The sequence below is a fragment of the Denticeps clupeoides genome, chromosome 9, assembly GCF_900700375.1.
Source record: "Denticeps clupeoides chromosome 9, fDenClu1.1, whole genome shotgun sequence".
NCBI classification, from domain to species: Eukaryota; Metazoa; Chordata; class Actinopteri; order Clupeiformes; family Denticipitidae; genus Denticeps; species Denticeps clupeoides.
In genome coordinates this window covers 11989080-12002460 of record NC_041715.1, presented here as the reverse complement: position 1 = coordinate 12002460, position 13381 = coordinate 11989080, and the positions used below count along the sequence as shown (strand labels likewise).

At 46.0% G+C, this 13381-nt stretch overlaps 1 protein-coding gene across 1 annotated transcript in view; it reads right to left on the bottom strand.

Annotated features, from left to right (window-relative positions):
* man1a2 (mannosidase, alpha, class 1A, member 2) overlaps nucleotides 1-11819 on the bottom strand; it is a 77552-nt gene extending 65733 nt beyond the window's left edge. The window contains exons 1-2 of the mRNA XM_028991437.1: nucleotides 11466-11819; nucleotides 10066-10536 (exon numbers count right to left, since the gene is read on the bottom strand). Of these exons, the coding sequence (XP_028847270.1) occupies nucleotides 10066-10379 (314 nt within the window). The 5' untranslated portion in view covers nucleotides 10380-10536; nucleotides 11466-11819. The remainder of the gene's footprint in view (nucleotides 1-10065; nucleotides 10537-11465) is intronic.
* Between the last annotated feature and the right edge of the window lie 1562 nt (nucleotides 11820-13381).

Sequence of the window (13381 nt, the reverse complement as noted above, 5' to 3'; positions counted from 1 at the left end):
TAAAGAAGCGGCCATGTAATCAGAAGGTTGCTGGTTCGAAACCCGAACCGCCAAGCAGCCACTGAGCAAAGCACCGTCCCCACACAGTGGGCGCCTGTCATGGCAGCCCACTGCTCACCAAGGTTGATGGTTAAAAGCAGAGGACACCCTGAGGCCCACCGTGTGTATCTTTTTTTAATAATATAAATACAAGTAAAATTATAATACAAGTAAGTAACAGGCACTTTCTGTAAACAGTGTAATATATAGGCAGCAGTGTCATACGTCTGTATTATTAACATTATTTAGCTGAATCAAATAACAGTAACAGAGAACTCCCAATGGGGGGGGTTGTTTTGGCTGATAAAGTGAAAGTGAAGTGACTGTCAGTGTGAAACTCTGCAGCACAGAACACGGTGACACAACGAAACGTGTCCTCTGCTTTTAACCATCACCCTTGGTGAGCAGTGGGCAGCCAGGACAGGCGCCCGGGGAGCAGTGTGTGGGGACTGTGGTGAACCGGCAAACTTCTGATTACGGGGCTGCTTCCTTAACTGCTAGGCCACAACTGCCCTCCTGGGCCACCAGGGGAAAAAAAGCACAGTAATGAGTTACAGTATACATTATAAATGTTAAATGTCGTGATAGGAAACATTAAAAAGGCATCTTACCTAGATTTACTTTTAAAAATTATTTACAGATTCATCCCTAGTGAAGCAAATAAGGGATTTCTATAATGGAAATAAAGAAAACTTTACAGCCAAATGCTGTAAAGTTTAATTCTAGTCACTATTCTAATATTTTTGGTTCTAGACACCACCACAATGGATTTGATATGGATTTAAGTGCAGACTTTAATCTTAAAATGTTATGTTATTTACCTGCAAATCTGGTGAACGGTGTACGAAATAGAAACGTTTGTATTTGTGCCTCCCACTTTTTAAGAGACCAAAAGTAATGGGACAAAAGGCTGCACGGCTGTTCCAGGTGGGTGCAATACCCTCATGGTCCCATTCACAAGGAGCAGATCAAGAGTCCATTTCAAGTCTCCTACTTTCATTTGGAATCGGTTGCTCTCAGCTCTCCATATGAGATCCAAAGATCTGTCGCTATCAGTAAGAAAAGGCAGCAAAACTGCCGCACGTGACAATTAATCACTTTCGCTTTCACAGATGTCTTTGTAAGCTTGCTTCAAACTGTTTTAGCTACACCTAATGTTTTTGCTATCTCTGAGATGGGTGTGTTTGGTCCCTTAAAAAGTGGGAGGCACATATGCAAACTGCAGTACGTCCTACACCGTTCACCTCAGATAAAGCACATCTTGTTTTTTCAATTCCAAAAAGATAAGAATTGTATCAACGTCCCAATATTTATTGACCTGATTGTATAGTCTGCGTGTTGATGGTCAAAAAAGGGTATCTGCTGGTTGGTTGTTCCATTAGAACTCCATATTGCTGTTGCAATATACCACGTCAAAAGTACTACTGACAAATCTGGCCAGACCAGACCATACAGGTCCAGAAGATAGAGGATGGCGAAACTGTGCTGATGTCATCTTCAGAAAGTCAGTCAAAGCAAGAGCAGTCAGTCCCTCACACACAGACCAACCCAGGCTGGCAGCGCTCTCACGAACTGGCTGAGACGCCCACTCAGGTGGGCACAGCAGCGTGGCGAGGACGAGTATGGAGAGGAGGGCCGGGGGGGGACGAAAAGTGCAGACAGAGCCCTTGTGTTCGTCCCGGCTGCTCGCTGGGTGGTGAGTAAAGCACAGATGGACAGCTGTTCGGCTGGGTAAGAGCTGCAGTGTTCACATAAACCACCCACCCACCCACACCCACCCACCCACCCACACACACACACACACACACACACACACACACACACACAGGATAGGAAACCCCGGCACTGCTGAATGCTGCCCAGTTTAGCCAGCTTTCCTGCATAGTGACAGGAGGCAACTGTGAGCGTTAAGACTTCAGACGAGACCCTCGTAACTGAGGCATAAAAGGACTTAACAAGGGGAATTTGGCAAAACGACCAGTGGGTTTTTTTTTAAATCCTTAACTGACAGTGACCTCCAAACTCCGTAATAAAATAAAATAAAAAATCATAATAACAATTAAAAAAACATTTTCCTTCTGCATTCACAGCCAGTTAAATGCAGGCTGCGCCCTGTAATCCTCGGCCAGTGCAGAGGTCACCTGAGCCGGGTGAAGGACAAGGCCTTTATTGTTGGTCCCCCCCTGGAGGTTCTTTAGGAAGTAAAAACAGGTTAAGGAGCCCGGAGCGGAGACGTGGCTCGGCTCGGCGCGGCTCCCACTCAACAGGAGGGAGTCTGGCGCTAATGATTTCTGCAGACTGCAGCGCCGCACGATCTGCTGTACAAGCATCTCCGCCTGGAGATGAGAGGGAGATTCGTTTAAGGTCTGCCATGTGGGATTACTGGTTAGGTGTGTGTGGGAGGAAAGTTTTAATAACTGTTCCATGCAGCTGTGACCCTCAGATACAACGCAAAACACACAAACATGTGCAAAAGCGGACACACACACACACTCACACACACAGAGAGAGCTGCAGATGCACCCAGTCATGGCTTGTGGAGCATGGAGCATGATTACAGAAAAAAAAAAAAAACCCCACAACAAAAATGACAAATTAGCAGCGCTGCCAGCGATAACAGGCGTCCAGAGGCCGGGCGGGGCTGAATAAAGCTGCGCACACGGCCCGGCCGCAGCTGAGCCACAGGCACAGTCAGTCTGGAGCTGCAAAAGGTGGAGTAAACAGAATTTTACCACATCTCTATTCATCCTAGACACAATAAAAGCGTAGGACTTAAAAGTGTTTTTTTTTTTTAATTAATTGAATAGTCAGGGGTTGTTTCCGCCGCTGTGATACAGACAGCACAGCACATGGTGCACACAGCCAAATAACCAAATCACCCTACTGTGTGCAGCGGGCAGCCGTGAACTGTGCCCACGGAGCAGCAACTTGACTATTTGGGATTAGAGTCCACTTGCTTAAATACGAGGGCCACCACTGCCCCTCAAATTAAGGAACAATGTCCAAAACCATAAACGCAGTACCATAATTACGAGCTGCGCACATACGCCACAGCCATACATATGTTGGGATCACTCCAGTGTACACCCTTCACAAAAACAAACATCTTGAACTATGTCCCTAATAATAATTTGGCCAGTGCCTTTATTATCTGATTAAAAGTTACAGCGTGTGTGTGTATTTAACAGTAGTTCACACAGATAACCACAAACCGGGGCTTATTTAAAGGGATGTTCTGATTTAACACTAGGGCAGGCATGGAGTAAAATCCCACATACCTGTGGCTGCAACTCCAACCACACATGGTGTTGGGTTTCTTTCCCTCACCCACGTGCACACACAACCCATGCTAACGGGGGCGATATTAATGGAGACGCCACCACAACCAGCATGAAGACAGGGCATGTCACAGGCGGCCTGGTGAGGTGTGGCAGAAGACGAAGTAGTGGTGGCAGCAGCAGTTTTATTTCAGCCCTTTTAAGGAGCACTGTGACAGACGTTGGGCAGGTTGAACCTGCCTCTGACTGAAACTGTCAGGGGGAAAAAAAAAAAAATCTGTCATATTTAAAACTAATTTGCAGAGACCTGTATCCACACACTGGCAAAAGTACATCAAAAACCTCAGACAGACCAAACCCTCTCACAGCCAAAGACACTTCTTGATCTAGAAAGCGTGAGTTTATTTTTATCTAAACCAGAGCTGCCATCGCAAGGTGAGAAATGTACACTGCACTTCTGACAAGAAGTAGGGTATAAATAATAACCCTGAGCAAGACAGGGACGAGTATGGAGCCCGGTTATGAAGTGAAAGTGATTGGTTTTGTCGTTGCGATCACCCTTAGTGAGCAGTGGGCAGCCATGATAAGGTGCCCGGGGAGCAGTGTGTGGGGACGGTACCTTGCTCAAGGCACCTAGACTGTTCAGGAATTGAACCCGCAGCCTTTCGTTCCGCTTCCTTACCCACTAGGCCACAACTGCCCCACTAATTAAGTTGCTATTAAAAGGTCCCCAGTCATGAAAAGTAATCTCAAAAAGGGAAATTAACATTAATACCCCCAGCCTGTCTGTCTGTCTGTGGTCCTGCAGTGGCTAGGAATTGGCCATTCTGCTTCGCATTCAGAGAGAAGCAGCTCAGAAAGTTGGAGCAGGAATTTGTCCCCTTATGTTGTCATAAGGGGAAAGGTTACCTCCCCTTTCTCATGCGTTTTCTGGCCACGCCCCCTCTAAAGCAATATCTACACCGACCGTCATGGTTTCCAAATGTGAGTAGAATTGCACTTGCTCGGTGACTGGATGTGAAAAAATGAACACAAACGTGAGACTCTGAAGTGGGTTATTTTGTCTGGAAAAACCCCAACACGACTTCCTGTCTGCGCCAAACATCTTGGTTGGTGAATGGAGTTGATTTCTGTGCGTGCCCGCTCACTTCTATAGGCCACTCTCCACCTCGTCCCTCATATGCAAGAAAATTTTTCATAGAAGGGGACCTTTAAAGAAATAACAGAATAATGAAAAGAATCAAACATTTACAGTTTCTCCCAAAAGTCCAAATACAGCAAATATAAATTGTATTTTAAGTGCTATTAGCTGCTTACATTTATGCTCCCTTTAATGGTTTCAAATCTTTCATCCAACACAAGCCTCATACTTCGATACCTCATTTACGTTGTTGTCAGCGTTAAACTAAACCACCACTTGAGGACAGAGGGCAGTTCAAAGTCTTTCAAAAGTTTTTTTAAAAAGATAAATAAATAAGGAAGTCATAATATTGTATTTATTAAGCAATAACCTCTTGCAGAACCTTCTTTCAAAGTCTTTTTCATTAGTTGTTCTTGAACTCCTGGCTACATTGCCCCCGCGATTTCTATCTGCATCCCCAAAGATTTACGAATAATGTGTGCCAATTCGAGTTCGAACTGAAGGCCCTCTCTCTGTATCCGCGTCTCTCCTTTGAGAATTAATGGGTCTAAAAAGGACCTCTGGCTCAAAGTAACCACCACCCACAGAAGCAGCACATTCGGGAGCAGGGCAAACACGGAATTCATGAAATATACAGTCTCACAAAGTACACCCCTAACATTCTGTAGATATCTTTCCTTGGGACACTTTGGTACAATGTAGTCAGTGTTGAGCTTGTATAACAAAAACCATCCCCAAAAATTGTGAAATACCGAGGAGACTGCTTAACTGTATGATATAGCAAAGGTTTTGAGGCTCTGGGATAAGGCCACTAATTCCTGTTCACAAGAAGGCTCCACTATAAACTGATCGGAGATAAACGAATCCCATCTTGAGCCCTCTTCACCCCACTACCCTCCATTAAAGTCTATCAGAGAATCACCACTCACACCTCCCACTTCAGAGACACATTTTCCCCACACGCAGTCAGGCCTGTAAACCAGTACAGGTCAGAAACATCTTTTCCACTTACAGCTGAACATTTTCACAATATCCACTATATTACGAAATCCACTATATTCTGAAGCTGATGAGACTTAAATTAAAATGTGATGCAAACAGCACACTAACATTTGTAAAATATTAATTAAGTTGTATTAAAAAAAGTTATTTTACTATTGTTCATATTATTCAAATTAAAACTAAACAGTCTACCAATCAAGGACTGTGTGCTCCTATCTCCTTCTTGTACCCATTAGAACATGCAAGATATTGTTTTATTGACAATTTTTCTGCATATGAACATGCATCGGATTCTCCAGTAAATCCAAGACAATCAGAAAAACACATAGCATGATGAGTACAGAGCCTTTTGGGAAATGCATGGTTCAGCGTCAAGGTACCACAAAGTTACATCACATCAACAAACAACAAACGTGCCTGGAATGCCAACTCCACATTTGGCTGTCCTCTTCCGATCAATGGACAGCCCGCCATTACAGGCCAATGGGTGAAGCTGGTCTGTGGTCTTCAGACTGCATTGGTTTGCTTGCAGCTATGCTACAAAGCCAGAAAACATTAACATTTTACATTTACAGCATTTAGCAGACGCCCTTTACCAAAGCGGCTTACAATCAGCAGTTACAGGGACAGTCCCCCTAGAGACAATCAGGGTTAAGTGTCTTGCTCAGGGACACAATGGTAGTAAGTTGGGTGTAAGCATGTGAATTTGTGGTCTTCTGGTTCATAAGCAAGTGGCTTACCCACTAGGCTAAAACGTTCCTTCTGAACAGCCAGAAAAGTAAGTGACTTTCAAGAAAGCAAAGCTTCCACCATAATAAGACAGAGTGGACCATGCCGGATTATCCAGTCTCAGCTCGGCATAATTACACTTTTCCCACTCTACTTTCATATGAGCACTCAGGACGGCCTGAACTGTGCCTTCGCTAACACTCTTATACCCAGCCGATGCTGAGTGGCCCAGCAGAATGTTAATCTAGACCCAGGCTACATCTACAGAATGCGGAAAGAAGACTTGAAAAATGGGCATGAATTTGGTATGAAGTTGCTATCATTTTAAAGCCTCAAATTCAGCGGCCGTCCCACAACCCCCCCCCCCCCGTTCTGACCTTCGCCCTGCAGAGCATGCCCACCCCGCACGGGTTGGCACCGACGCCGTCTGCTCTCCAGCTGGCAGCTATGCGGCCGCGCCGCATCACCGCAAACATGACAAGGGAGTCATCGCAGAGTCAGTGTGGTGTGCCCTAAAGGTCATCCACTCTGCGTCCCATACACATGCAGCACTACAGATCCTGAAGCATCGGTGGTACAAAAACAAAAACCCCACAATGCAACTACAGAAAGGACTCAATGAAATCTGACTGATTCAGATCAACATTTTATTAATGCTCGCTTGAATGTTACATGCTGTATAAAATTAGCCATTACAGAGTCCAATCATTCACTATTAGAGAATGAAAGATGGTAATGAGCTCTTTATGGACTTGGTGCCACATGTTCACAAACAGAGACTCTCAAGCCTCTGTGACCAAAGACTGATTTTTGGGACATATCTACATAGGAAATGTGTAGTGATTGTCACTGTCATACCACAGCACACAGAGGACACAACAAAATGTGTCCTTTGCATTTGACCCATCACCCTTAGTGAGCCAGTGGGCGGCTGAGCATCAAAGGCTCCCCAGGAGGCCAACCACTGCACCCAAGGATTGCTTGCACTGTGTCATTCCATCTAAAATGCCCACAGCGTCCTGACAAGCGTGTGCAAATAAAGAGACATTTTATGTGGGACATACAAAAGAAAGATGATTTGTCTCAGTTCTTTTTGTTCCACTGTTCCACTTGCAAAACAGAATTCCGCTCAGACGGATAACAAGCAGATTTACCTCCTCTGCTCGACTTCTTGTGCAATCTGATGCACAACAGATGTAACACTGTACAGTCTGATAGAGCATGCAGTTGGGACGGAGACTAATGAATGGGGCAAAATGCTGCGTACATTGAAAGTGAAACTCGACTAAACGTGGATCTGGGCTTCATGGTGCATGTATGCAGCTTTCACGGAAATGTAGGTCAGTCGATTTTGTGGAATCAGAATGAACTAACCTAGGTCACAAAAGAAAAAGAACTGGCAAATGCTACAGGACAGAAATGGTCATAACGCAACATACGACCTGGTAATAAACTGCTCACGAATGACCTTCATTTCCTGTGCTGAAAGAGGAATAAATTACGTCAAACAGTCCCCACAGGTTTTTTTTGCCATTTTCACATCAATTCCGGGGGGCGTAAGGAATGCACACTTTATGACGCATTTTGAGAAAACACATGACAGAATCTGTAATTTTGATTCCAAAACCACCCTAAAAACGATGAAATCTTGGAGGGATTCAGAAGTACGGATTCTGAACGTCCCGCCACAGTCAGCTTCACCCAGCAATATAAAAGACAGGGCAAACATAATGAGATGGGGAAACGTGGACCGTGAGGGCAGGGAGGATAAACGGTGGACCTTCAAATGCAGCCAGCAGGACTCGGGTTTGAGTGGCGGTGGAGTCTCACCACGCCGCCCTACTTGTGTTCTTTTGTTCTCGTGGAATCACTTATCACGTCCAGCAGGTATTTGCCTGCACTGGGAGAATGTAAAGAAGGAACGTGGCCACAGCCGTAAGTGGGCCAGGGAGAGGGAGGGGGGTTCGAAGGGAACTGAATAAAAAGGGACGGAGAGAAAGGAGCACACAGGTGGCCACAATCTCAAAACAAGGCCATGTGCACCAAATATGCTAAAATCTGGAAAATATAAAATGCCATAAGAGCGTTCATTTGTTCCAATTCACGAGTAGCTAAAGTTGATGTTATATTAGGACCTCAGCGCCACCATTCATCAGCCAGAGAGCCGAGCCAGGCGCTGCATTTTCAGAACGTGAGATCAGGGTGACGGAGAGAGCTGGAGGGGGAACGTTGCTCACTGACGAACGAACGAAAACCTTTCAGATTTTACTACGCAAGACCAACAGAAGCACAAAGTCAAGAAAACTAAATTGTGTTGTGTGATCAGTACAATATTTTTTTTAACAGTCACTGTGCGCAGTGCTATGCTTTAAAGACGTCAATCGTGTAAATAAATAAATAGATAAAACAAGAAAAACGTATTTAATCACATTTTCCTGTGTATTGATAGTAGGGGGATGCTGCTGGATTAATGCATTAAATTAGTGGTTTGAAAAAACGGAATTCAAATAAATGTATACGTGCAAAATACCAACTTGCAGGTTATGCTACGGTCACAGCGTTATGAAAGGATAATAAATGATTTGTACACAAGCACAGACAAAAGGCCAGTGACCGAGGCTCAGTCGGGTTTAAGCGCAACGAAAGCAGACCTCATCCACTAGGCAAGGGTTTCAATGATGCATGACAGTTTGCGTTGCGCTGTGGCTTGTTCACTTTTAAACAGGCCAACTCCTTTCTGGCAGGAAAATAAACGGAGCTCACATGGCACCCAGACACATGACCAGTCACTTTTACTAAAAGGGTGTTCACGGCACACGCCGTTAATCTAATCAACCCTTATACTGTAGCGGACATCACTTAAGTCTTAATTACCATTCAATTAAACAGACTTAGCCATTAGCGTCTCCTTTCTGAGTCTCGGCCACTCGGGGATACGGGGAGTTGCTCCATTCACCACCCAGGCAGACAAATTAGACTTCTGTTCAAACGAGAATAACTACACCGCCAGGCCTGAGCAGAGTGTGGCTGGTGTATTAATCATCGCTCAGCACGTCAAAGTTTTCAAGGCGTCGATGTAGTCCAATGATTTACATTTGTAGTCAATCGGCGGCCATCTAGTGGTGCTTCCTTATGTGACGCTGACATTCGGCAACTTACCTTTAGTCACGAAGGGGATGCGGGGCTAACGTAAGATTATAAGATTCCCATCTGGAACACGAGGTCTCAGCTGAGCATGCTACACCGGGCTGTAAAAGTTATCCCCGGCTCACGGTGCGAAGTAAGCCAAACTGAATCGACTCCGCCTTGAGCAGGAGAGACTACGGTGACTGGATTCAGGCACACGAGGTTCTAACAAGTCCAGATGCTGTTCATCCACATAAGGCTCAACTTCAAGAACCCGGGGCCACAGTTAGTAACTAGTGGAGGAAGACTTCTCACGTTTTTTTTGCCTCTCCACAGCTTATGGTTAAAGCATAACATTGTTTGCCCAAAGGGGACAGAACCTTTAAATCTGAAACGTTGGTTTTGCCAGCTTCAAATCCAGAGCTTGATTGGCTTTCTCATTTTCAGAAACGTAAATCTACATTCATCGTGAATTCATTATTTTCTTATTGCAAGTCTAGATGGGACACGTTTTAGACCCCACGGTCATAAACCAATGAATGTTTAAAAAACAAAAAAAAAACATAAATACCTAAATAATATTTTGCCCATCAATTATTCAGACTTCAAATGTAGAAATATCCAGAATGTACCGCGCCATCGTCAACATAACATCAGAGAAAATACGTCAGAGGTGGAATGGGTGCACTGCCATGGCAGCCATCCAAACAAACACACACACACACACACAGAAGAGGCTTTAGCTCCTACTTGTGCCGATGCTCGTCATGTCCCCCCTGTCCGTGGATAATGATCTGGCCGGCATTGTGCTTCCCCTCCTTCCCAGGTTCGATATGTGGTATAAGCACGTCCTCCAGGCCCAGATCGAACCGCTTGTGTTTGGAACTGTCCGGCAGGAAGAAGAACGCTCCGAAGCATAGGGTGATGAAGGCACTGAGGATGAGGAGGAGAATGAACTTCTCAGAGAGCCTCAGAGTTGCCCTGTGGTGCGGGAACGAGGACACCCCGGGGGTCAGAGTGGGTATCCTGCGGCCGGACAGGGGCAGAAGAGCCGGCGTGGTCATGTTTTGAAATCAAACTGGAACCGGGTGGGACAAGGCGTCAAGGGTCTCTTGCATGCACGTCTCTATTATCTCATTCCGGCTAAAGCATGGTGAGTCTCCAAACGCTGCGGGTTTCCTCGGGGGCACGGTGCTTCTTGCGGGGACACTCTCCTCCGATCTGAGACCAAAGAAGAAGAAACAAAAAATCAACCCACACCAAATCATCACCGATGCCACGAATCACTGTTCTACCACCAACCGGCAATCGATTGGTTTACAGTGAATTGGAATAATCAACACCATCAAACACACATTCTTCCCAAAATTTCACCAATTCATCCAATCTCTTTCTGCGACTACTTCGCCATGTAAAGAGACGAAGGAATTACATCGATACGCCGACGAAGATCACAATGATGTCACCGTATAATCAATTTATTCCAGGACGGATCTCCACCATGACGTTAACAACGATACTGGTACATTAGTGCATGGACAATGTACAGAAATGAAGAAAAATACATTTAAAATACTATTTGCTTATAATAAATACCAACTATAGCGTATTGATAATCGGCAGTGTGCTGATCACGAGTCAGTCGAGAAAGAAACATGATTTATTGACATGTTGATTTATTTACTGTCCCATGTACAGTTATTTTATATTTATAAGACACATTTTTAAAAGAGGAGATGCAAGTACCAGAGCCTCTAACCTCCTTAAACTCCGCACCAAACCAACATCCTCCGCTTTTAATTACACCGGCGGCTAATCCACTTAATCCCAAATAACCTCGCATTGTTCCTGCACCTCGGCGGGGAGCGGCCGCGACCGACGTGGACGTGGAGCGTCGCGGTCCCTCCACGGCGAGAGGGGAGAAGGGGGCGTCACGTGACTCCCCCGGCACTCACCTGACTGAACGCGGACTGTAATAAAAATAATAATATTTATTATGATCATTATTATTTCTTGTTTCTCCTCCGTGTTAATTCGCACGCGCTCTTCTGAATCAATGCGTTAAATTGGCGGCGCATTTGACGACCCGCGGTTCTGAAATGACGTAAAAATTCCGCAATTATCGTGGCGGGGAGCGAGGCGCTTTTTACCTTCACATCATGCTGCTGAATCGGGACCTTCGCCCGGGGCCTCGGGCGGCTCCGGGTTCGGCGAGCGGAAGGTTTCCGCGCGGCGCCTGCTCACGGACGCCGCTGCGGGGCTGACGGGCTCGGCGGAGAAAGGCAGCCGGCCTGCTACTCTCCCGGCTGGTCGCGCATTCCCCCCGCGACGGCGGGGAGAACCGACGGGAGGGACGGCGGGGAGAACCGACGGGAGGGACGGCGGGGCTTCTCGGGGACCGGAGCGGCGTTGAGGGCGCGTAGTTCCCACCTCCCCGTTACTCCATTACGTGCGCGCCGCCACTTTTCCGCGTCCAGGATGTTGTTACTGCAGCCGCGGCTCCGCCCCTCCGTCCGCCTGCATCCCGTCATGCACCGCGGGGGACGCCGGGGAGCGTCGACCAAATTCCGGACGTCGATATAACGTAGAACGCGGTGGATTTGAAAAGGGCTGATGGAGGTGCGATTAAACAAACGCATTCTATAGAAAATGAAGTATTATATTCCACACAGCACTTTGCTATCGAATGCACCTTTAATATATGTACTGTTATATAGTTTGGCCACTTGAGCCAATTAGAATTAAAATCATTTTGAGGGGTGTGGGTATGCATTTCTGAGACCCTTGTAAATAAAATCACACATCTGACCAGTTCAAATATCTACATTTACATTTGCGGCATTTGGCAGGCAGACCTATCCAGAGCAAGGTACAATCAGTAATTACAGGGACAGTCCCCCTGGAGGGGACAGCTTAATCCGTCTTGCTCAGGGACGCAGGGGACGTAAGGTGAATTTGAACATGCAGCTTTGTGGTCATATGGTTCGTAGGTGAGTGTGTCACCTACAGGTCACGACCAGCCGGCATCCTTCTATCCTGCATAGAAGAAAGGGCGGAGTAGGAGTGGGTACAGCTTCTTGGGCGAAAAAGTATCAGTATCAGCTGTATTTCTGGTTTGGAAAAAGACTGAATATGCAAGCAATAGTTATTGATGAGCACAGACTGCAGTTCAGTCACCGGCATCAGCCATCCTAGTTTATTAGAAATTCAATCGTCCTTCTGTCATCTTTACACAGTTGTCTGTTAGTGGAATTGTTAGGTGGTATCTGGGTGGTAGTAGCCTAGTGGGTAACACACTCGCCTGTGAACCAGAAGACCCAGGTTCAAATCCCACTTACTACCATTGTGTCTCTGAGAAAGACACTTAACCCTGAGTGTCTCCAGGGGGGGGACTGTCCCTGTAACTACTGATTGTAAGTCGCTCTGGATAAGGGAGTCTGGTAAATGCCGTAAATGTTACTGATCTCTGCCACACCCTTACACCCAGCTAAATAATTCCAGCATTCCCACTATTTTTGAAAATTGCATTTGGATTATGTTCATTATGTGTTGAGTCACGATAGATACAATGACAATTTAAAGACAGTGCGCTATTGGACATGACGTCTTTTTACTTTCAGCATTCACAGAGAAGAGTCAAGGTCAAATTGATGCAGGCATGCCTCGTGCACAGTTGGAACTGTTAACATATCTGTTAAAGACTCTTTGTCGCTGTGCATGACATGGCCGGTGTGAGATCCAGGAGTTTCTTCTGATTATGGATATTTTGGGGGCAGTAGTGGCCTAGCGGTTAAGGAAGCAGACATGTAATCAGAAGGTTGTGGGTTTGAATCCCAAACCGCCAAGCAGCCACTGAGGTGCCACTGAGCAAAGCACCGTCCCCACACGCTGCTCCCCGGGCACCTGTCATGGCTGCCCACTGCTCACCAAGGGTGATGGTTAAAAGCAGAGGACACATTTCGTTGTGTCACTGTGTATCACACAGCACAGCTTTCTTTCACTTCATATGTGTTTTGTGTAGAAGTGAACTGTCAGTAAGACTCTAAGCATCTTCTGATAAGGAGTC